Below are 26,439 nucleotides of genomic sequence, written 5' to 3' on the forward strand. Positions count from 1 at the left end.
GCTTCAGTTTTTGACCCACCAGCAATGAAGTGAGAATTATGCATACTGTTTCTATCATCAGCGGAGAAATAAGTTTTGTCATTAGAATTGACAGTTTAGAAATATCTGTGTGAACAGTGTTTTTCTTAATTCTGGATTAAAAAAAAGGAATTGTTTTATTTCAATATCTTAACAAGTGGTACAGGTAAGACATGTCAGCCTTTATAACAGGTGCTATGCCTGTGAAAAATTGTTGTTGGTCTTCGACAATATTCATTGTTTTTACGCTAATGATGTTTTTAAGTTATTTGTTGGGGTAATGATCTGGTTGCAAATAGACAGTGATTATCTATTATCTTTGAGTTATCGAATGGTTGACAAAGATTTGTATAAAATATATATGAACTCACTAGGTGCTAGCTAAAGAAGCTACATTATAACACCAAAAAAATAACAATCTCAGGTCTAGCAATATGGTTTATAAGAGAAATGTGGGTAAAGCATATGTTAGTTGTATCATATTTTGAAAAATACCTTTATATTAAAAAAGAATAAGTAGATGTCAAGAATGATAAAAGATTTCACTCTTTGAGCAGACAAATGGGCAAATGGGAAAAAAAGGGGGGAAATAAAACCACAAACATGGAGAACTGAACATTTTACAATTTCAAAACAACATATAATTCCACTTTATGAAAACTAGTGATGAACCTGGGGGGCGAGGAGGGGATGGTTAAGGAAGGGAAACCAGTACCTACTGTTCCCTTGAATATCTCATGACAAGTCTTGAACAGTGACAGTCAGGGCTGGATCGTAGAATTACTGCTTCTACTAGTTGATTAAACTTTTATAGCAATGCAGAAGGTTAAATTTATATTTTCATTTGAACATTTCTTTTGGTTTAAAGTGTTTCATCTTCCATTTATCATATACCATTTTTTAAAGCTGTCTTTTTTTCTTTGGAAACAAAGGATTCAAACTTGAGTTATAATCTCTTATTTATTTCCTTTGATTATAAGTTGAAGCTGTATTTGTTATTTGAAAAAATACAGAATAACGACATAATCCTCACAAGATTTCAATGTATTTCAATGTCTTTGATGTATTTAGTTTCATTTGATCTATTAATTTAATAAATCTGCTGTTGAGATGGTTTTTCCCTGAAATGGACCTAATCAAACCAAACAAGATTAAATAAAATAATCAGGAAAGATTAAAAAAATAGTATGATGTAGAGGTTCAAATTTGAAGGTTGTAACAAAAAAGTATTATTTTAGAGGTTCAAATTTTAAGAATGTAAACATTTGATTATTAGAAGTATGTCTTATGTGTCGAGTTAAGCGTAAGTACTTTTATATGATTTTATCTCAATTAAGTATTCTAAGACAGATATGGGTGAATCTTGTATAACTTTAAAAGCTCCATCGATTTATCTATCATTTTTTTGTCATCATTACAAACAAATATGAAATTTAAAGATGAAAATTAGATTAAGAGTCAACTGTTCCTGAGACTTATTGCGCAAAATTTTGTTTGAAGTTGCTTCACATAACTTTTGTACAAGTATTGTGAGGGAGAATCCATAGCTCTTGTATAATGCTGAGTTCACACATAATTTGAATTCGATTCACATTTCTAATTCGAATTAGTTTAATTCGCATTCGAAACGTTTTACGTCCTAACGTCAATTCTAATTCAAATTACAATGCGTGTTAAATTAACAACGTTAACATTTAATTCGCATTGGCAAAATGTATTTCTAATGCGAATTGGATAATTCGAATTAGCCAATTCGAATCAATTCGAATTAAAAAAGAAGAGCCTGTGAACGCGATTAACGAATGAGAGACATTGGTGAAGATTATCCCCACTTAATTCCAGGTGGCGCTGTGGTAGATCAGGTCCAACAATTAACATCTGTGTGTATGATAAGAAAGCCAGCATGCATTCATTGCCACATATGATACACAAATATGTGTATGCTGATAAGTCTTATTATGATTAAAATAAATCTCTGTCACTATTTTTATTTTATTCACTATTTAGTATATAAATGACAAATGTGTCAAATTTTGAATACATTCCATCAGTGACTTTCTATACTTACTTAATATAGAAAGTCCCTGATAGCCTGAACTAAAAAAAAACTTAAGGAGTGCATGAGTATTATCATGCAGTGGAAAAAAATTGAGAGAGTTTTTGTTAACATACTTACAAGTAAAGATATAAATTAAATGAATGTATTTCTTTCTTTATTAATTTTTTTAAAGAATGGAATGTAAAAGTGTTGTTTAAGGTACATGTATATATTTGTGAGTATTTAATAATAATCAAATTGTTTACACAAATATAAAAAAAATATAGTATGATTTAAATAAATTTCATTAATTAAACGGTAGAAATCTTTATACTTGTATATAGGACAAATTAAAAACAAAACCTAGCTTTCAATTTCAAATTTGATGGGTTTTTTTTCCATTAAGATACTTTAATTCTTTTTAAATGAGAATCAAATGACAGAAATTAGAATTTTGGAAATGACTGCACATTTTTTCATCAAACTCAATAGATATATATCCATATGCGGATCCAAGGGGGGGGGATATCCTAGGGGATCCATGGCCCCCCTTTCGTGGGAAAAATTTGGTTGATTATATAGGGAATCACTGAAGCATGACTGGAGCGGACCCCCCCTTAGGTCAGTCAGCAGGCCCCCCTTAGGAAAAGTTCTGGATCCGCCACTGATATCTGAAACAAAAGGGTTAAATACTTTTCAATACAGCTCAGCAATTGATCAACAATAGATTTCCGAAATACCTACGACTGGGAACATAAAATAACTCATTTTTTGTCAAAGTAAAGTGTTATATCAAAATAAAAAGAGCAAGAAATCATCTACAAAATGTTACATAAATAAAGATCTCATTATTTTAGAGTCTCTGTGTGACTGTTGCATGTTACTAATACGGACCTGACAGCTCATTGTAAACATGTCTCTGTAGTTCACTTTGACATGACAGTTTTCCTCTTTCAAGAGTTGTAGTCAGTCAGAAGGCAAAAAACATTAAATATTGAATATTTGTGTCGAGGTCACTTCTTTTTTTTGCCTCTTTATCAGTGGATTAACAGAAAACAATGCAGTATTAGCACTCAAATGCCAATATACATCCCGAAATAAACTAATCACACTAGATTGGTTCCGTACTTGTCTGAGGTAACTTAGGTGTTAATGAGTGTTTGGCCAACAATAATGATTATTACTTTCAAATTACTTTTTTTTTTTTACTTTTAAAGAATTTTTATAACTCATTGCAAAAATATAAGAACTTCTTTTTCTGAAAAATATTTCAAACCGGTAGTTCTTGACGAATATCATATAATCTAAGATTGTTAAATTCTATTTTTCTTTTTCTTTTAAATTACAAATTAATTTTATTGAATATTTCACTTCAGTTTTCAATTGTCAAAACTTGTAACTGATTTATGATCGCTCTGCAATGATAAAGATCACAGCAAACTAAAATGTTTTTGCTAGCTGTTCATTCTTTTAGTTTTATAGTATATGTATGCATTAGCATTATATTTTCGTTATTTAACATTTTAATGCTGATATTTTCATATTTTTTTAAATGCAAATTGATACTAAAAATGAAAAATAAATAGCAAAATAAATAAAATAAAAAAAATTGAAAAAGAAAATAATTCCCCCAAGTCATATATTATACATGTTATAGGACTGCTTTTCATATTTTTTCCTTTTTGTTGCAAGTGTCCATTTTTTATTTAAAAAAAAAATTAAAAACATATGTCCATCTCTATAAGACACATTCAGGTTAACACGACATCAGTAAAAGATATTAAGTAATGAAAAACTTATTATTATAATTTGTATACAAACAAACAATGTAATTCTCAATAGGATATAGATAAGAGATGCTGTGTGTTGGACCTGATCTACTGCACTGCCACCTGTGTTATCATTAAAGGGGAATAATTGACCAATGTTCCTCATTAGGCCACAGACCACAATTAATTCCTCTATTAGTTCTTTATAACTTTTTGTCACATTAAAAAAATTGCACCATGCACTTTTGTCCAATCTTTTGTGTGTGTAATGTATAGTACCTGTCCAAAAGTATATCCAAAATTCAGAAAGATTGAAGCAATCACTTTTACAAAATTAGCCAATACACATCCCTACCCCTATTGACAAGTCAAGAGATGTTCCGAAAACTGTAAATATCACCTTTTTGCACTTAGCCTAATCACTCTTTCCATATCAAAATAAGTTAAAATACAACAACCAAAAGTTTATTTCACCTATCTTCTTTCATTTCCAACCCATAAAAACTAAATAATCAATGAGAAAGGCCAAGAAAAAAAATAAAGAAAGAATACACCTTAATTAAAGGGAACTATATTCGTGAACAACGAAAAGTAGGGTCATTAATTGTGGTCTTGGGCCTATTAGACCCTTATTCTTCAATTAAATGCCAAAAAAATTAGCATGCATTAAGTTTATTCTATATCGAACCAGCATACAAAATTTCAAATCAATCCGACAAGTTTTATGGTAGTCCTGATTCTTTTAATAACACTACCCTCATGTTAAAATTTACAGGAATTTTATGGCAGGAAATTTACAAAACATGTATCTACTAGAAAAAGTTAAAGTTTAATAACTTTCTTGTTAAACAAGATATTTTAAAAAAGTAAGGTGTCTGTAGCAGCTAAATGGCTAAATTTCAAGAATTTGAAAGAAATTTTTAAAAAAATCATGTTTTTTAAAATAAAAATTGGGTTTTTTCAAAAATTCTTGTTTTTTTAGCTAAATTAAATTAAATAAAATTCCTTTAAAAATACTTAAATACAAAACTCACTTTCAAAACTTATCTTAAAAATAAGCTTATCTTATCTTTAATAAGTAAAATATAACTCAAACAATAATTAGACAAAATTCACAGGTACTTGACTTGTTTACCTGAGGTACCAATATTCATGTGAAACACCAGGTCATGTTACATGTAATAAAAATTTCAAACTAGTGTAATTTCTTTATTCCTTGAAATATCACATTCAAATAAACTTTTTATTGAAGTTTAACTATTTGTTTATTTTTATCAATAAAGAGATTTAAATATTTTAAAAGATTTTTGTAAGAATTTTTTTTTATTAAAAAATACATCCACATGATCAAATTTGACAACAAAAATTATTTAAAAAGTTAATTGAAAACATCCAATATGCTTTCTTGTTAAATTAATTACTCAATAAATTATTAGGAAACATATTTTCATAGATTTGATCAAACAATCTTAATCTGGACCCCTGAAAATGAAATAATTGGCTTAACTGGATACTGTTAAGAAAACACTTAATTTAGAGTTGCCTCAGAAGGTGGTCTCTGTAACACCATACCACATATTGCACCAAAGAACAAATATGTACATCAAAGCAGATATTGTACATCACTTTATTATAAATATCAGGGTGTCCAAATTTTATGCCATTAGTCCAAGTTGGGATATAACTGATCCAGTTTAATTTTTCAAAATGTTCACTAAAGGTCATACCAAGAAATGGTCAAAGAAAGACAACTCTCCAAGAAATCCTGGATGCTTCCAAGCAGGCAAATCCAGTGGTAGAAGCAGAAGCCAGACGTCAATACAGATCCCTGAATCAGCTAGTGCAAGTACTTCCTATGTGCGGCAAACTTTTAAATCGTCTGACTGCAAAATGGAGACGACTGGTAACATCTGTACACTTCGACCGCTCGATAATGCTGACCTGAAAAGAGAAGAAAATAAAGAATTACATTCTGGCATGAGGTGTATAGACAGTCAACTAAATATAAGCTTGATCAACACTAATATTTATAAGCACCAAGTGGACTCACCATCCTGTCCTATGTTTATTGCTGACTATTATGAACAGAAAAAGTGGGGAACTTGCTGGCAGTTTACCTTAAAATGCATAGCCTGTGGTTTTATTGGAGACAGAATGAAGATGTACAAGGAAATAGCTAATGGCAAACCAGGACCCAACCCAGGACAACCAAATGTAGCCCTAGCATCTGCTTTGCAGGACTGTCCAATTGGAAATACAACAGTGCAGCAACTACTTGCAGGAATAGACACACCACCACCATGTAGAAGCAGTATGCAACGCACATCCAGCAGAGTAGCAGCTGAAATGGTCAAGCTGAACAAAACAGACATGGCACAGAAACTGGAACTTGTAAAAGAAGTGAATAGGAGGCGAGGTGTCCCAGAAAATGAAATTAACATAACTGTGGATGCACGATACAACAGCAACACAATAGTTAGTAAAAAGAAGCCTGGTCAGAATGCGACTCAAGTTTTTGCATTGGGAATAGAAACAATAACAGATAGAAAGTTTATTGTAGCTGCTGTTGTACAGAATAAGATGTGTTGGAAAGGGGCATGGCTTAGAGGGAAAGGCTTTCCAATAGAATGTCCTGGTCATGAAGAATGTACAGCAAATTTATACAGAGCTGCTGCCCTGTCAGAGTATGAGCTGGGAAAAGAGATGGGAAACCAGATAGGACTCCAGAAATGTCTGGTACGGTATGTGACCACAGATGGAGATGGACGTTCAGCTAAAGGTATTGAAGAAGCCCTTGCAGCTGTGGAACCAATGTGGAAAGTAGAAAGACTGGCAGACCATGTACATTTGGGACAGTCTCAATTCAGGGCCTCTTTGCGAGCTCAATACAGCCCGGGAATGTTCCATGGTAAAACCAAAGAGGAAAATAAACAACTTAAGACGGTGTTTAGCAAAGATCTAAAGTGCAGATGCTCCATGATACTAAAGAAGCTGATGGAGAAATATGACAAAAACATTAATGAAATAAGCAAAGACTTACCAAAAGTGCTCGATGCTACCCTCCGCTGCTATGATGGTGATTGCACCCAGTGTCCTGAATATTCCATTGTCTGCAAAGGTGATGATGCACTCAACTGGTGGAGTCGTTCACATTACTTGTCAACATACCAGATCACTGCCCTGCAAATGGATAAAACAGATAAATTTTTACTTCAAGAAATCCTGAAAATGAAATTAACTACAGCAGCTGTTGAAAGCATGAAACTTTATGACAATACCAACAAAAATGAAGGAGTTCATAGAGCACTGAGTGTAAATTTGCCCAAAAATGTTATTTACTCCAAAAATATGGAAGGACGACTTGCTTCAGGAGTACATAGAAACAACAACATGCCGGGAACCTCAACACAACTTAAATGTACGAATCTAGGAGTAGAACTTTCAGAACGAAGTAAACGTTACCTCAAGAAAATGGACACTGACTTTACATATAACCAAGATTATATACTAAGACCAGAAGTTCAAAAAAGGAGATTGCAGCAGAATGCAGAAAGGCTTGCAGAGCACAAGACATGGAGAGAACTGAATAAAAAGCATGACTATTACTGCAAAGGTCAACTAGATCCACAGCCTGCCTTACAGTTCCAGGACCATGACAGCTACTGCAAACCAAAACTTCCAAGACCTGCTGCAGACTGAGATACCAGAGCCACCAGCCAACAGAATCATAAAAGGTCCTTTTAAGGGCCACCCAAATATTAAAAAAAGAATCTAAAGTTGTTGTACAGTAGTTTCCAAATTTCTTTTCTTTTTTTCCTCCCATTCTGATAACAAAATATATTTTTTTTGCCCGCCCCAGAAAAAAAAAAGAAGTAAAATTAAAAATATAGAAGTACCCGATAATCATTTTACCCAAATTATTATTGTCCATTTTCAACTCCACTCTGCATGGAGGGAGGGGATCTGGGTGGCCCAAGCAGGAACTGGTTGAAACGCATGACTGCCGGCTGTTGTTGAAACCATGAGGTTCCAACGACAGATGTTCGACAGCAATGCATTTCGAATTGTGGCACAGGTGCGAAACATCATCAGTTTTATCAATAATGATATTCTGATGATGCACCATGTAGGCAAGCCTGTGCACATGCATTTGTCTCCACCCCCTGGCATCTGGAAATTTACAATTAATAACTCCATATTTGCCATTAGGTGTACATAAACCTGTCCAAATTTGACACTGCCCATTATAGCCAGGGGCAGAGCTTTCTGTTAATTTCTGACTATATTTCAAATAAAATGCATCCATTTTGAAGATGTGATGTTTTGTAAGACAATAGAGTAGTAATATATTATTAAAATATAAAAAGGGTCCAACATTATTGACAGAAAGGGCTGAAACTGGGGTCAAAGGGCTTTCAGTGCATCAAAATGGCCAAAAATGCCTTAAATTGCATAATATTGCCAGTTTAAAAATTAAAATTGATTAAAATTACAATAAAACAATAATATTTATCATTTGAAGTGACTTTCTGCCAAAAAAGTTGGCCCTTTCTTCATTTTCAAGAATTTGGGTATCAGCCTCTTAGGCCACAGACCACAATTAATTCCTCTATTAGTTCTTTATAACTTTTTGTCACATTAAAAAAATTGCACCATGCACTTTTGTCCAATCTTTTGTGTGTGTAATGTATAGTACCTGTCCAAAAGTATATCCAAAATTCAGAAAGATTGAAGCAATCACTTTTACAAAATTAGCCAATACACATCCCTACCCCTATTGACAAGTCAAGAGATGTTCCGAAAACTGTAAATATCACCTTTTTGCACTTAGCCTAATCACTCTTTCCATATCAAAATAAGTTAAAATACAACAACCAAAAGTTTATTTCACCTATCTTCTTTCATTTCCAACCCATAAAAACTAAATAATCAATGAGAAAGGCCAAGAAAAAAAATAAAGAAAGAATACACCTTAATTAAAGGGAACTATATTCGTGAACAACGAAAAGTAGGGTCATTAATTGTGGTCTTGGGCCATTAGATTCCCATTAAATTCCTAAGCTGATGGAGAGTCCATTTTGGAAATTTTATGTTTATAAACAGGGGATATTTATGATGGTGCCCTGTATTTATAAGTGCCATCATGTATAGATGTTGATGTCAAATTGCTGCATCTCTTTTAGGGGTTAATAGCTTTGTGGCATGTTGCAAGGCAATCTATCTGCCCTATCTTGTTTTCTGTCTTTCCACACTATGTTCAAGTTCAAACACCTCAGACCCTACCTTTTTTAATGTATAGTTTTACTTTAAATTAAGGGCAGGAACAGACAGCAAATTGAGTTATCTGCCCTGATGTATCACATTATTTGATGCTGTTTAAAAACTTAATATGAAGTGCCACTGTGGTCTCAGTAAAATCAAATACTGGCATGAAGAGTCTAGTATGTGTATGGGTAGGGTGATATGTCTACCTGCAGACTGGTAAGCAAGGAAATTTGAAATGTAACTCAGGGATTTTTATATTCAGTTCTTATTTGTGATTAGACATATTTTGTCTACAATAACCTAGATTCTTTCCAAATGTGAGTAATTAAGTTTTATCGATTGTTCTTCTATCAAGAGTGACTTTCTTAGTAACCATCTCAGGGACACGAGATAGTCTTGCAATGAGATGTAGCTGAGTAACATCATTAAATTTGAAAATACCATTTATCATTTGTTTTAGTGGGCAACATCATTGACTTTGGCTAATTGACTATGTAGTATGGGCTTTGGTCATTGTTGAAGGCCGTACAGTGACCTATAGTTAATTTCTGTGTCATTTGGTCTATTGTGAAGGGTTGTCTCATTGGCAATCATTCCACATCATCTTTTTATATTTATTACGTTATAAGTGTTCTTTCTTCAAGATTGAGAAAAACCCATATTACTGGAGCAGCATAAAATGGGAATGATTATCATACTGGAAGATCAAAGGAAATTATAAGACATAGTAATAAAAGGATATTCAAAATGTTTCCTGTATTATTTCTGACATTGTAGAAGATAAGTAAACATAAAACATTAAAACAAAAACATGAAAAGAAATCTTCTCTTTCTTTAACAACTAATTTTTCTGTATTCCCTCTGTAAGGTTGTTGTCTCAAAAGAACAATTGTTCCACCTTTATATTTTAATTGGGATGCATGTTCGTGTAAGATTTTGTCTTGATGTCATCAAATATACAATAAAGTTAGATTATATAAAAACTTATATTATGATATTAATTCTAGTTAGAATACACGAAGCAGGCTGATTAAACATTGATTTATTAATGAATGAGTTTTCTGGGATGTAAACTATAGGCTATTTTTCTTGACAGAAATAAATTCCTTCATTCTGTTTATGTGACATGTTTCTTCAGGAATATTGATGAAACTGAGAACTAATGACAATAAATGGCTCATGTTCACAGAAAATTTATGATTTGTTCAGTCTAATGGGGAAATATAAAATCAGAAATGTAAGTAATTGTGATGTTTTTACCTGAGAGTAAAATTAATTATATGTTTTTGTATGACAAGATTCAGAAAATATCTGTTTATATAAAATATCTGTGGTGTGTTGTAATTTATTTCTAAGGTTTGTATTGATTCAGAAAAAAATGTAGGGGATAAATATAATTGTATATTGTCTATCACATTTTCACTCACTACCTGTAATTTTAAAGTTTTCTTTTAAAATTTGATATTATACCTCCACTGAAGTAAGGGTTTTAGAAGCTGGGTGCATGATTTTCTTGCTCAGTCTAGAGCCATTGGTGGACTTCTGCTGTTTTATGCTCTTTGTCGGGTTATTGTCTCTTTCACACTTTCCTGATTTCCATTCTCAATTTAAGAGTTGGTGCTATACTGTAAATACCTTGTCAAATCTGTATGTTCTTCTATCCCTCTGTTCAACACTTTTTTCTGAAAAATTATTTCGTAGAATAACTATGTTTAGTGAGGAGCTTGACAGTGATAAATTGTAATGTGTTGATCTGCCATATACCTACTTCCTGTATGCTTATATTTAAGAAAATAATATGTGAAATGGAATTGAAACAAGTTATATAATATTTTACAAATAATTTTTAACAAAATATAGTCAATTTCTTACATCTTCAATTCACATCAGAATTGAATTAAATTTATTTCAAAGGTTAGCATTATTAATATTTTTATGAGTTGCAAAATCAAGCATGATCAGCTAAAAATAGTGGAGTTTAAGGCGGACTGAAAAAGTAAATGATATAGAATATGGCATAGTCAGCTCATTTTATTTGTGGTCATTCTCATTAAAGTTTATTGAAATTGTGCCAAAGGTTCACATCAGCAATATCTTGGAACAGTTCAAAAACCAGGGAGAATCAATTATTTTTGGGGGAGTTATGTCCCTTAGGGTTGTAAAATAATATGCCTATTCACATTGTAAGTCCACCCACACCAACAGTTTACAGATTTTCTTTACATTAAATTAGCAATATTTTGGACAAGTTTGAAAATCTGGTTTTATCAATTATTTATACAGAGGTTATTTCCCTTTGAAATATGAATAATATGGATTTCGACATTATTAGCATTCTTTTGTCATTATTACTACATTTCACACCTACTTTTCTCAACAGAGTTGAAAGAAATAAATGTAAAATTTAACATCAGCATCATGTCATATAGGAATAAGAAATCCTTGCAGATTAATTATTTTCAAGGAAGTTATTAGAATCAAGACAGTAATAACACAAATTTATTCATTATACATTTGGAAATTTTATGAATTAAGATTGTTGGAGTTCATAGGTCAATTACATTCATGTCAGAGAGAAACAAACTGAATAATGTTTACTGAGGCAAATAATTATGTAGCTATTAGAAGAACAGCAAAAAGGTTTGAGAATGATATTAGAAGTGATGGAGACAGTTAATAACAGGTCTTTGAATGTTGGAATATTGATCTTAGACTCAGGAGGATAAGAGCTAAATATTGTATACACCTGTCTATTGTTAAATACCTGTGAGCCTCTTGATAACTTATTTATTTTTTGGTGTTGCTGGTGGGTCCATTGCTATATAATTTTAACATATTTATCTTTTATGCATTATATTTTCCTATGTACTCTTAGCAAGCACGTTATTGGAGGTTCATACCACATCAATAAGTGCTCTTCTGAAAATAATTGAAGAATTGCTCCCAGTTACATATGCATCACCTCAGTCTGTGACAATTACATGTCAAAGTGAGCTATACAGATCGGGGATTTCTGATTGATCTAAACAATTAGTGTTGTGTGTGAAAAACAAAGTTCAATGAGAATGTTTAATACAAAAGAATTGGCATATCATATATCAATAAGTCTATAATAACTTGGAGTATGATATTGTATTACATTCTTGTCTTTACTGGATATACCATTCTATTTCCTGAAGAATTAGAGAAACATTAGGGAAATTTAACTTTATTTTAATGTAAGTAAATGTAATTTTGTTAATAATATTTATTAATAAATTATTTCTTCGTTCCCATGATATTTCAGGTGTCAGTTTATGTAATGTACTGAATATCAATTTTAAATAAAACTTTGAATTGAATTGAATTAAATTTTAAAAGAGGAAACATAAAAAAATGATAGCCAAATAAATCTTTTAAATTTGGTAACATAGATTCATTCATTGATAATTCACTTAGATTCCAATTACTGTGGATTCATTTAATTTCGTGGGTTTCAATTTTCGTGGATTGCTGAAAACTTGCATATTCATGGATATTTGATTTCGTGGTTTTGACAATGTCTGTATATTAATATATTAAGCCTATTATAAATATGTATTTCGTTGAACATTTGATTTCCTGGTTAACCCATACCCAATGAAACCCAAGAAAATTGGTATCCAACGAATAATAATGAATCCACAGTAGATGGATTGAGGAAATTCTATATTTTCATAGTTATTTGATTTTCGTGGTTTTGCCAAAGTCTGCATACATACCTTCGTCACATACATTTGTACTTTGTTGTACATTCAATTTTGTTGTTCACAGTTGTCCAGGAAATCTAGGAGAATTTGTATCCATCAATTAATAATGAATCCCTCAAATAATAATGAATCCATAGTTCTTCATTTTAAATAGATAGACTAAATTAGCATTAAATCTATTTTATCACTTCAAGATCAAATGAAGAAAAAAACATGCATGGTCCTTTTTGTAAAGGTTAAATGGTTTTAAGTCCCTGGTATACAATGTACTGACAATCCTTGTGTTAATTAGTTTGGTTCAACCAGGGTTTGAATATGCATTAAAATATTTTCGCTCTTAGTTTTTTATATGCAAAAATAAAGTACTTTTGTGACTTAGCCTAGCTGGTGTAGAGAGTTTTCACATGTATTTTTTTTAAATTGACCAGTGGCTGAATGGTAGATTATACTGTGGTTTCAAAATTGATGACTCCATTTACATTTTCTATCTCAACAAAAGCTCTGCTGACTTTTTAGTTACTTACTGTGTCAAAGAATTTGGTAATTAATTTCATTTATTCAAGTGAAGGAATTTTAAATTATCAAAAGATTTTAATTTATGAAAAATCATTTTCCAATATTTCTTACTTGGAATTATCCATTGGGCATCATCTTACATTTTTCTCTAATTGCCAAAATGTTACCAAGGGTATGGTTGAACTCAACATGGATCAATCAAGGTCAAAATGATGATGTTTCAGAGTAACTTGTATCATTCCATTTTAGCTAGTAACTCAAGTACAGAAGAAATCAGAGTAAATCCGCATTGAGGTCAACCTGAGTATGTAACATTTCTGCATCCATATTAACATTGATTTGATAAGAATTTAAAGCTCAATTTTAATCAACATGTTGACCTAGATTATAAACATAGCTAACTCATAAAGATGACAGTTGATTGGAATTACACCTGCCAGACACAGTATTCTGATTAAGAACTGTCATTGATAAAAAAAAAGAAAAAAAGAAGCATAATTCCATTAATAAGTTTCCTTAAAGTTGTATGTAAATTTAGATAATTAATTGAAAACATTTTGCAATACATTTGTAAAGGGGATGAAGTTTTATAATAATATAGCCAAGCATTAAGTAAATAAATATAATTGTAAATAAAAAAAAATAACATGGATTGCCATTGTAATTAAATCCTTTATTGAAGCTGCAGTGCTGCATGACAATTAATTGGAAATTTGTAATAAAAACATAAATAATATAGAATTTGATGTCATTGTTTTAGCATCCCTGTATATATTCATATCATGGCTCAAAGACAAAAGTAAATGTTTACTTGCAAACAAATAAAAAAATAATGTTTCCATGGAAATGTAATTTTTACCTGAAACAATCTATGGAAAGTAATAACGGTATTAGATATTAGGTATGACATTTAATCACCTGTTAAGTCTATTAAATATAGATATTAGATGTAAGGATTTCTCAATTCATTGTTTGACTATATTGTTTTTTCCGATGTGTAAAGGATGAATGATGTCGATGGTATTGGATGACGGAGGTACAATAGATAGGTCAGCATTATATTTTGTCATTTAAGCAGGTGTTTGTTCTGTACAAACCAGGTCAGCAATATATCTGTTTAATTTGTCTGTCTTTTGTTCAGAAATTTAAGGTTTACATAGAACTCAAAAGTTGTTGTATTATGATTCAGTGTCAGTATAACTCACAAATTCAGAATAGTTTTTTAGTTACTTCGTTATTATGAGAAAAAAAATAAAAAATCTTGAAGACATTACAAATTTTGTTTATATAATTGATATATTTGCATTTGTAACATAAAAAAACACAGCACATTTAATAACCATAAACTTCAGGTATCGACACTAGCAAAATCTTGTTACTCGTGGCTTATTACCCGATATTTCCATGGAACTTAACTGTGCTTTACAGCATAGGAGAACCTTGTTTTAGTGATAAACAGTATTGAACACATTCTAAGACATCCTAAAGTAAATGTTGATAAAACATTTCTTAAGATGACATAATCACTATACACAAGAGCCTACAATTCAGAGGAAAATTCAAATCAGAAAGTCCCTACTCAAATGGCAAAATCAAAAGCTCAAGCACAAGAAACGAATGGATAAAAGTGGTTATATTCCTGACTTGGTACAGGCATTTTCTTATGTAGAAAATGGTGAATTGAACCTGGTTTTAATAACGCTAACCCTCTCACTTGTATGACAGTCGCATGAACTGTATGAACCTATAGTTGCTGAAATCAAAGTCATGTGATCTTATGAATAGTTGTCTCATTGTCTATTATAAAACATATCATTATTTTTATTTAGAATTTCACCAATTTTGAGATTTAAAAAGATGAAACATTTGTCACTAATTAAAATTAGATCCTGTTTATTCATTTTTTTATTTCAAAACTAAAACACATGCTCTTATTAGTAAATTAAAAACATGTACTAAAATTGTTTCTTTTAACAAAAGTGACAAGTGTATAACATTGTATTTCTTTAGAAATAATTCAAATTTAATAATTCACAAGTAGGAACCATAATACGGAAGACATTGAAATTATTACAAATTTGTTTTTGATGCAGGAGTTTAAACCTCTGGGGGTGAAAAAAGGTTGCATTGAAATCACGAAAATATCCTAAGTAAGTTGGTTCCTTGCAAGATTTGTTTTAGAATATTAGTTCTTCTTTGTTGTATATCAGGAAACTTCAGTATGTGGTATATTAGGTAGGAGTATTTTTTTTATATTTTCCCGATGCTTAATTAGATAGGTGTAAAATTACCTGCAATTTCCAAGGACACCTGATGTTTCTCAAAATAAATAGTTAACTATTCAATATTGAACATTGTGAGTATTATTGGTCAATTAGCACATGATAGTTTCCATGGTTTTCAGTCCTGATTTTCCCCCGTGAGATACCTGATTTCAATCATTGATTTGTATTTGAATTACATTGGTTAAAATCTGTCATGAAATGAGCCGTAAAAAGTATACTAATCTTCATGGATTTTATAAAAGTCATCCTTATTATCTCAAGTAAGTGACCATTAATCTTATCTCAATTCAGTATTCAATATGTTTTCACCAATATTTATGTCAAAATCTATATCTACAAAAAAAACGTACTATATATAAAAAAGAAGATGTGGTATGATTGCTAATGAGACAACTCTCCACAAGAGACAAAATAACACAGAAATTAACAACTATAGGTCACAGTATGTCTTTCAATAATGAGCAAAGCCCATACTGCATAGCCGACTGTTAAAGGCTCCGAATTGACAATTCAAAAGAGAAAACTAACAGCCTTAATTATTTTTTTTTTTTAAAATGAATGAAAAACAAATGTAAAACACATAAACAAAAGACAACCAACGAATTAAAGGCTCCTGACTTTGGACAGGCACATACGTACATGATGTTTGTTTTTGTCTCTGGGTAGCTGTCTCATTGACATTCACTCTACATCGGTGTTAATCACATTGGATTTGCATAGAATTTTTTTTTTCTTTTATTGTAAAATCTAATATAATTGTTTTATAAAAAAAAGATGTGGTTTGATGGCCAATGAGACAAATCTCCAGAAGAGACCAAATGACACACAAATTAAAATTACTAAAGGTCACCAAACTGCCTTCAACAATGAGTAAAACCAATATTTATTCTTTCATATTTAGAAACTATGATAAAAAATATATTACGGATTATAATTTTTTTTTCTAGCAATGTTTTATCAATGCAAAAATTATCGGACATGTGTATTCTGCCTACAATTTCCTAAATGACATAGCATTTCATGTTTCATCAATACATATCTATCAGCATCCATAGGTTATGAAATGGGATGAAAAATTGTCAAAATTGATGCTTTTTGCACCTGATGACCATCGAAGGGACATCTTAACTGTGAAAGTAAAGAAACCTTTATATTTTATAAGAATATATTATATTAAAATTGAGAATTGAAATGGGGAATGTATCAAAGAGACAACAACCCGACCATAGAAAAAACAACAGCAGAAGGTCACCAACAGGTCTTTAATGTAACGAGAAATTCCTTCTCCCGGAGGCGTCCTGGAGCTGGCCCCTAAACAAATATATACTAAGTCGAGCGATAATGAACGCCATACTAATTTCCAAATTATACACAAGAAACAAAATTAAAATAATACAAGACTAACAAAGACCAGAGGCTCCTGACTTGGGACAGGCGCACTCTGCTTCACACTATAAATAAACTCATCATAGATACCAGGACTAAATTTAGTATATACGCCAGACGCGTTTCGTCTACAAAAGACTCATCAGTGACGCTCGAATCCAAAAAAGTTAAAAAGGCCAAATAAAGTACGAAGTTGAAGAGCATTGAGAACCAAAATTCCTAAAAGTGTTGCCAAATACAGCTAAGGTAATCTATGCCTGAGGTAGAAAAGCCTTAGTATTTCAAAAATTCCAAAATTTTTGTAAAATACGTAGATTAAAACATTTTGCAAGTATGTCAGTTTGAAGAACTGATTCAAAGCATTTTTTTTTTACTGATTTGTAACTTTTGAAATAATGGCACAGTAAAAGATATATATACAAGTTTTCTTTTTTAAGATAAATTTCTTCTTTGGTTGTAGTCTGAGCTCTAATTGACTTTACCTTTAATCCTGTTATATAAAGACAGGAAATACTTATATTAATCATTTTCCTGGTAAATTCCAATATATTATCAATAATGAGTTTATATAAACTGCCGAATGGTTTATAAACTAATGACTTACTCTAATGTCAACATTAAAAGTCATGATTTTTCTTAGTAATGGAAATTTGATGTAAAAGTTATTTAAGGAGTTAATCGGTATTCAATTAGCTACAATGAAAGCAGATTCTTACCTATAAAATAAATATTTTAAGGTCTTTCAAGTTCAATATTTTGCTACAAGGTAAAGGATACACTAAGCGTAACTGTGCATATGTTATTGTAGACACAAACTGACACACTTCTGGATAAATTCCTCATTGGGTCATTCTTATCTTTATAAAAAAATCTCCGGTGAGATAATTACTGGGTAGATAAATCTGTTAAAAATCTTGGTCTGCATTTCAATTCAGTTTTATATAAGAAAAACAAATGATATGGGGGTATCCTTCCATGACTTAAAAAGCAAAGGAACAGCTCTTTTATTGCTGTTCTTCATCTGAAAGTCACAGTGAGGCCTTCAATATGGAGCCAAAAAAGTCTCACCTCATTGCAAGTTCAAGACAGTGCTGGGTGCCCCTAGAATGTTTAAGTTTTTAAAGTCATCGATAGCTTTGTCAATTCATTATGAAGTTGTACAAAAATTGAACAAAAAGTTTCTCCATCATCTAGAGACAGCATCCAAGGCATAATTAAAATATCCAATAAATATTTATTTATTTTTCATATCTAATTGAGAAATGGACTGTTTTTCTGCAGGTAATATTTAAATGCCATACAGCCCAGGGCTAACAAAAATTCAAACATCAATTTCATTCTCAAATAGTCTTTCCGATTTATTATACTTTGGCAGAAACATCTTGATGATCAGGAGATGGTATATAACTTCCAATACAGCTGACCTACTTAAGATGCAATTAGACTTATATTTACTGTTGTGTTTGAATAGAAACTGTGTGACCTTGAAAATAACTATATAACCTTAAATCTGAACTGTGACCTTGAAATAGTTACTGTAGGAAACAATGGCCTTGAAATAGAAACTGTATGACCTTATGACCTTGAAATAGTTACTGTAGGAAACTATGGCCTGGAAATAGAAACTGTATGACCTTATGACCTTGAAATAGTTACTGTAGGAAACTATGGCCTTGAAATAGAAACTATATGACCTTGAAACATAACTATGACCTTAAAACTTAACTGTATGACCTTAAAATAGTAACTGTATGATATTGAACTTGAAACTGTATGGTCTTGAAATTGAAACTGGATGACCATGAAATAGCAAAATGGATGACCTTGATATAGAAACTGTATGACATTGAAATAGAAACTGTATGACCTTTAAACAGAAACTGTATGAGTTTAAAATGGGAACAATGTCAAGAATTGATGTTTACAACCAATTCCTTACCTACTAGAAATGAAACATTCTGATTTCAAAATCAATTAAACATATAAACTCTTTACATGACGTTTAGAATTTATCAGGGATAATAGCTTGCAGGTAGAGTAATTGTAATAGTTTTCAGTTATAACTTTAGTTTTCTGATCTCTACTGTGTAATTCAACATATTAGATTTAATGTTAGGTTTGATATTAAATATTGATCATGGAAAAATCAATACACTCATTGCAATTCATCCTCAATATTTTAATGCATGTTTAAATAAGGGTATGATGTTGCAAAAATATTGAAATCTAGTTCTATTTTAGACTGAGATGAAATCTGAAAATGTTTTTTGAAAACAAAAGGAAGGAACATCAAATATCTAGGTTATATATAAAAATAAATCTCTCAAAAAAATGTATTTTAATATTTTAGAGCTAACTTGTCCTTTACTTATAATGTCAGGTCTTTGCAATTTATTACATAAGACTTTAAAAAGATTGTTAGTTTTGAAAATATAATTGTTTAGATGCTTTGGTCTTGGTTGTTACCTCTTAGACAATAAGAGCATTCAGACTATTCAGTATAATCAAACTAATTGAGACCATCAGAATAGTCAGAACAATAAGTCAATCAGAATAATCAGACAATCAGACAATCAGACAATCAGAACAATCAGTCTATTTAGCACAATCAGACAACCAGAACAGTCAGAACAAACAGAAAACCGGAAAACTGACCGCAATCAGAAAATCAGAACAGTCAGACAATCAGAACAATTAGACAATCAGAATTATTAATCAGAATAATCAGACAGTTCAAACAATCAGACAATCAGAAGAATCAGAATAATCAGAATAATCAAACAGTTAAAACAATCAGACAATCAAAATAATCAGAACAATGAAATAAACACTATATTATAATCTTTAATATGATTTGGTTTCATTGCATAAATGAATATTAGAATATAATCACTAACATAATTTAGTTACATTTTTCTCTTCTATTTTTTGCAGGAGGAAAAGGGATAGCGCTGACTACAAGAATTATCCAATAAGTTCTAGTGATTCATATTCAATCCGAAGTCGCGATCAGTTGACTAGAAGTTCCACCTTTGATGAGGTAGATAGTGTGAACTCTGCGTCATACGATTCCAAATTTTCTCGTCAATCAAGTTTTGACGGTTACAATCAACCATTCTCAAGTCGTAGTAGTCTAAGTACATTTTCTTTGTCAGGATTATCCCGATCCGCTAGCCAGGATGGAAACTTTTCTGATTCAAGAGCATCATCTCTGACAAGTTTGATTAACAGTGCAGAAGGATCACAAATCTTTTGCCCTGAAAACGCATATTATAGTCCATTATTAGAAAAACTATTTGAGGATGCAGAAAGTTTGAATTTATTACCGAAACAGAGAATTGGACGTGTTGGTGGTAAACAAAGTAGAACAGATTCTAGAGGCGACCTGATTCTTCCAGATGATGAAGAGGAAGAAATACCATTTGCAAAATATACCTTTAATAAAAAACCAGAAAGTACTGGGAGTAGATCTCCATCCGAAAAATCAAGTAGTTCAAAAGATTCGCGAGAATCCTTTGACAAGTCTGCCAAAAGAGCTCAGTATCTTCAGTCAGCGAGTAATGACTCTTTTTTATCCAGCTCGCTGACATCAAGTCACTTTGATCCAGAAAGCCCATCCTCAAGTGGCAAAATGGATGGCAGAACAGATTCCACAGACAGAAGTCACGGTGGCAAACAAGTATCATCTCATTGGACATCATTTAATGCAAACAATGAGCCAATAATATATCCAACTCCAATGCCTCATGGGTATCCTGGACCACAGCCAAATTTTCCATTTCCTGTCCAGCCAAATCCCCCCTATTTTCCTCCTATGTCATCAGGACAACAACCACCTGATCAAGTTCTTATGAATCTAGGCTTTGGGGATGATGTAGAAAATTTTCTTCCTGCAAGATTTGCACAAGACTGGAAACAAAAAATCATTCAAAAACAACAAGAAATGTATCTGAAAGCTCAAGCAGAACTGTACTATCAACCAGTTCGTCTGCATCAGCGGAATAATTTCACCCGACAAACTTCAGAGATAACAAGCTCTGATTCATCTCCAGAAATGGATTTGACATCTAGAAGCAGTATATCATCCTTATCTAGAGCTGGGTCAAATTCTAAAATAACCACATCTAGTACGAATCCAAAACAAGCATTGCTTATTGAAGAGAAAGTTATTGCAGAAAGACAATCTAGTATTCAAAAGCTTAGAGATTTACTACAATCAGACAGTGTGATTTCTTCTGTGAATAAAGAGAAATCTGTAAATGATTTACGGAGGAGAGAGGCAGAAAACAAAGAAAAAGCAATGGACTTTAAACGTAAACAGTTTGCAAGGGCTAGACAGAAGTCACTTCCTATCTATTTAGAACCTCTAAATGAAGAAGATGAAATTTCAGCCATTAAAAATAAGCTGATTAAGGCAAAATTACACATGGATAGCCAATCAAATGGATCGACTAAAAGTCCGTCAGAAAATTCTACTTCAGATCAGAGTGTATCATCAAGTGCCAGAGGGTCAGTCTCATCAAGTACTCGAGGGTCAATTGGTGATTCAAATTTCACAGACTGTGACATTAACACCTATTTGATTGATACAGAAAATGGAAATAAAAGTCTAGAGAAAATTGAAGAATTCAAAACAGAGGGAGATGACATTAATCCAAATGTACCTAGCATATGTGTAGAAAATAATACAATGTCAAATGAAAGTATTGAAATTGATGAAATTCTAGGAAACCAGCGTAATGAGTTACATGTAGAGCCCGCTATGATCACTGTTGTTTTAAGTGATACAGATTCAAAACACACAGCACCAAGACTTTTGTCTCATTTGACTCCAAATTTTCTTGGTTGGGAGAGTGATGATAAAATGTCACGACGTAGGTCATCATCTAGTTTATCCATTTCACCGATGCCTTCTTCTCCAGTTACTGTTATTGAAGTCGGATTAGATAATCAAAACGATAGTTTGGAAAACGTTACAGATAGCATTGATATGGACGATTTTAATCACAAAGATTCATTGTTACATGATTTTTCTGCCACTCTAGAAGAAAAGATAAATCATCCAAAGGAATATCTTAGAAGAGGGGATAGTCTACTTTCTCAATCTATTGTAGAGAGTGATGAGAATGTTGAATGTTCAACTATGGAAAAAACATATATTAGTCAAGTGAACCATGTGCTACAGAAAAATTCAATTGAAATCGAGATTCCTAACCTTGAGTGTCAAGATATGTGCATTCAAGCAGATGATGGTACTCTGTCTCCAATTATTAGATTTACTGACTATGAATATCTGTTTCAAAAACTTGTAAATGTGGATGATGGAAACTTGTTTTATTTAGCAAAAAACTGTGGAACTCAGTATGAAGCTCAACCTGAAAACATATCTCTGGACTCAGATAAGATTCAGTGTTTTTTTAACAATACACCAGAAGCTTCAAGTAGTCGCAGACAGTCCTTCAGCGGACCAAATTTGTCCCTTAGTGGACCTAATTTACAAAAGGTGCACAATACATTTCACAAAGATGTTGAAGTGCAGACAGATTCTGAAAGTAAACAATCGCTGCAGGAAATGGGAATTCAAACGGAAGGAGATTTAGCTTCATCCAGACCAAGTGTTCGTGAGATTTCCACATCCACCAGCCGATATATAACTCGGTGTAGTTGTTCTAGTCGATTTGATAGGTCAGATTCAGATAGCTCTAATACCTCAGATATTCAGCTCTCTCTTCAAGCAACTATTGATAGACTGGAGAAAAAAACTAGAAAATATAGAGCCTTGTATGGCAAAAAGGACTAGAAATATAGAGCCTTATATGACAAAAAAGGCTAGGAAATATATAGCCTTGTATGGCAAAAAAGACTGAATCTTTGCCATATCTTTAATACGCCCCTACTACAAAAGTCCAGGGCTTTATGTTTTGCAGTCTGTGCATTTGTTTGTATGTATGTATGTATTTTCTGTCCTGTAACTTTTCAGAGTTTTGCATGAAGATTTTTTAAATCAGCCAAAATCCTAGTATAAAATTATGAACTTTTTTGCATGTTCCAAATTAACATTTTGAAAATCTGTCCAACTTCAGCATTTAGTTTTTGTGTAGGATTTTTTTTTTATAGTTTTTTTAAGACATGATTAAAAATGGGTTTGAAATACATTGGTTTCATTTTTAATTTCAGCAGTTATGACCCATAAATTATTGATTTTTTATGTTGTAATGTCAGTTTTAGATGAATTTTCATAATCAAGTTTTTAGCTTAATTAGCATTGAAAAATGATTCTAGTTTGAGTTTTTCTACATCTCCGAAATGTTCTTATTTACTTTAAGCATATTATTGATCCTAATGATGAACAAGTTGTTTTACTAAACATAAAGATGTGGGATACTAATTTTCATGGATTTCATGGGTTTGGGTGAACCACCAATTTCAATACTGAAAAAAAGAGGAATTTTTTATAAGCTTATGTAAAGACATTATGGAAACCATGAAAACAAGATTTTTCAACAATCAACAAAAATTTGTTCCCATGAAAAATACATAAATCCACAGTATATGAATAGCACATACCTGATAGGGTGATAGAGTAGATTATTTCCCTGAGAAAAAATTGTCATCTCAGGCAAAACAAAAGGTTGACAATGACCTTTCTTGGGGTAACAAACTGTTCTATCATCACCTTCTCAGATATATGTTATTTAATTTGTTATACTGAATGTTCTGGTATTACTGTGTATTAAATTTTCAAATTCGAAGTAATTAACTATGTACATACCCGTCATCCATATTTAACAAAGAGCATACTTGATCAAGCATCTCCCTGAAGGAGTATTTGCCATGGAATAGAGTAAATTGTCTACCTTGTATTAACCAATCAAAATCAGACATTTTGACATAAAGTATGATAAATTTTTGTATTGCCATATAAAGATGCATGATAGCTGGACTTTCATGATAATAATTTTGTCAGAAAAGATATGCAATATCTGTATCTTTTTTAGATTTAGGTATAGTGCCTTAAAGTAAAAAAACATCACGAAAGATATACAAGTTCGTTCAACTATTGTGCAATATATTATTCAGCTATTTTATAAATATAGATTCTACCACTGCATTAAGTGTAATACAATATTTATCCACTCGAGACAGTTAAATTTTCAAATTTAAATGTGAGGCTTGTCTGGTCGCCTTTTTTCATGCCGTCACAATAGGAAATTCAGAGGAAGCAAGAAAAAAATCGACGTCGTAATCGGATTTTAACCAATGAAGTACTGAGATCAAATGTACCACACATTGATTAAAAAAATTTTAAGCAATGGGTGCAGAAAGGGATAAATTGACAAAGAATTAGAGAAAGCACTTTATATGTTGTATATCTCCTGAGATTGTTTCTTATAAAATGTATTATAATGACCTGTAGTAAGTGTTTGATCAACTGATTTACATGTACAACGGCATACTGTGGATTCATTTATTTTTTTTTGGGTACCAATTTTTGTGGATTGAGGAAAATTTACAATTTCATGGATATTTAATTTCATGGTCTGCCAAATTCTGCAAACATGCCTTTGGACAATTGGAATTTCCTTGAATATTTAAATTCGTTATTAACTTGTATCTGTGAAATCCGCAAAAATTGGTGTCCAACAAAAATTAATGAATTCACAGTATTAAGTATTTTTGCTTTGTTTATCATTTTTATCATATTTATTTTTATACTTGTACATAAATGATACATTTAATTATCCTTAGAATAAGATGCTATATTGTTTTTGTGGCTTTATTATGACAATTTAACAATATTAGCATAGAAATGTGAGTGTGCCTTATCTTTATTGTCATAGATACGTACATGTTGGCACAGTTGTAACTTATAAGGTATGTTTTCGAAACCTTTCTTTTTTTCTTTTTTTTCTTTTTTAATTTATTATGGAAATTGACAAGTCAATTTCTACAAATAAGTCAAACATGATTTTTTTGCATTTTTGCATTTTGAAAAATATAATAGTTTATATAGCAAAATTGTTCGGCAAGACATGATCTACATACAAGCCTTCATAGCTGAAATCTGTAATATACTTTTTGATGGAGTTATTTCCCTTTTAAGGTTTTTTTTCCCTTTTCATCTCGAGGTGTGTACTACTGGTAGATACATACATGTAAAAAGAAAATTTAAGAAGCAAAAATGATCAGCAGGACAAGATCTACAAATATATGAACATGTCTGATATTGTCAGTTATCTATTTACAGAGGTTAATAGACTTTCGAGTTCGATGCATTTCTGTCAAAAACTCTGGTTTTAGTGAACGTCATTTGTGCATTTAGGGAAGTCGTCACTTCCATTCCAATGTTGAGCCAGCGGTTGGAAAACTATAATTCTACATTGTACGAATTATTCCGCAAATTGAATTTTTAAAATTGACAAACAGCATTGCTGTCATTAGGGAAATGTCACTAAGACGCTTGATGAACGTAAATAGTGCAGGGATACAGGTGACCCCCTTTATCTGATAAATGATGTCATAAAGGCGCTTATAATTGACGAGTTTTTTCCTGTCACGGATGAACTCAAAAGTGGTCTATTGCCCTTTCATAATGTGTTTAGCTAAATATTGACTTGTGTTGTGGTTACAGGTATTTGTCATGTGTTCCCTGCTTTTATCTGTATCTGTTTGAAAAAAGGTCCATATTGTTTTTAAATGCATAATAGTATTCATTATTTTTTAAGTGTTACAGAGAATATATTAAGACATGTGTATATGCTGGATCATATGACATTTGTTTGCCTTAAATTGTTATTGTTATTTTGTATTTTCCTTTTGTACTTTTGTTATTGTATTTATGTTATGTATGTAGCTGGTTCTACAATAAACTTATATTTATACATAACTATTTATTATTTTCATTAAAACAGCTTTAAACACTACTAGTATGTGTTATGGGCATTGCTCATTGTTGAAAGCCATATGGTGACATATAGTTGTTAATGTTTGTGTCATTTTGGTCTTTTGTGGATAGTTGTCTCATTGGCAATCATACCACATCTTCTTTTTTATATTTAAAGCTTACAACCAAAGATTATTGGTAATCTATTCACAACAAAAAAATCAGTAAATTTAAAAAAAAAGATGTGGTATGATTCCTAATGAGACAACTCTCCACAAAAGACCAGATGACACAGAAATTACCAACTATAGGTCACCCTACAGCCTTCAACAATAAGAAAAGATCCTTCAGCATATCCAGCTATAAAAGGCCCCCAAAGGCTTATTAAAAAAATGCAAATGAGCAGCACTTTTATTGCTGTTCATCATCTTGAAGTCACAGTGAGATCTTCAACACAGAACAAAAAACTCTCACCTCACTACAAATTTAAGACTGTGTCTAACACATGTTATGCTTATTGAAGAAGACCTAACAGTGACCTGTTACTGTT

General features: G+C 31.6%; 2 protein-coding genes across 2 annotated transcripts in view; both read left to right on the forward strand.

Annotated features, from left to right (window-relative positions):
- LOC134727435 (uncharacterized) overlaps positions 1–26,439 on the forward strand; it is an 85,220-nt gene that overhangs the window by 51,976 nt on the left and 6,805 nt on the right. The window lies entirely within an intron of this gene.
- Positions 15,762–23,302, forward strand: LOC134680688 (serine-rich adhesin for platelets-like). Its single transcript, XM_063539838.1, has 2 exons — positions 15,762–15,879; positions 19,940–23,302. The coding sequence occupies exons 1-2, from the start codon at positions 15,818–15,820 to the stop codon at positions 22,803–22,805; spliced, it is 2,928 nt and encodes a 975-aa protein (XP_063395908.1). The 5' UTR covers positions 15,762–15,817; the 3' UTR covers positions 22,806–23,302.

This window comes from Mytilus trossulus, chromosome 8, assembly GCF_036588685.1.
Source record: "Mytilus trossulus isolate FHL-02 chromosome 8, PNRI_Mtr1.1.1.hap1, whole genome shotgun sequence".
Lineage (NCBI taxonomy): Eukaryota > Metazoa > Mollusca > Bivalvia > Mytilida > Mytilidae > Mytilus > Mytilus trossulus.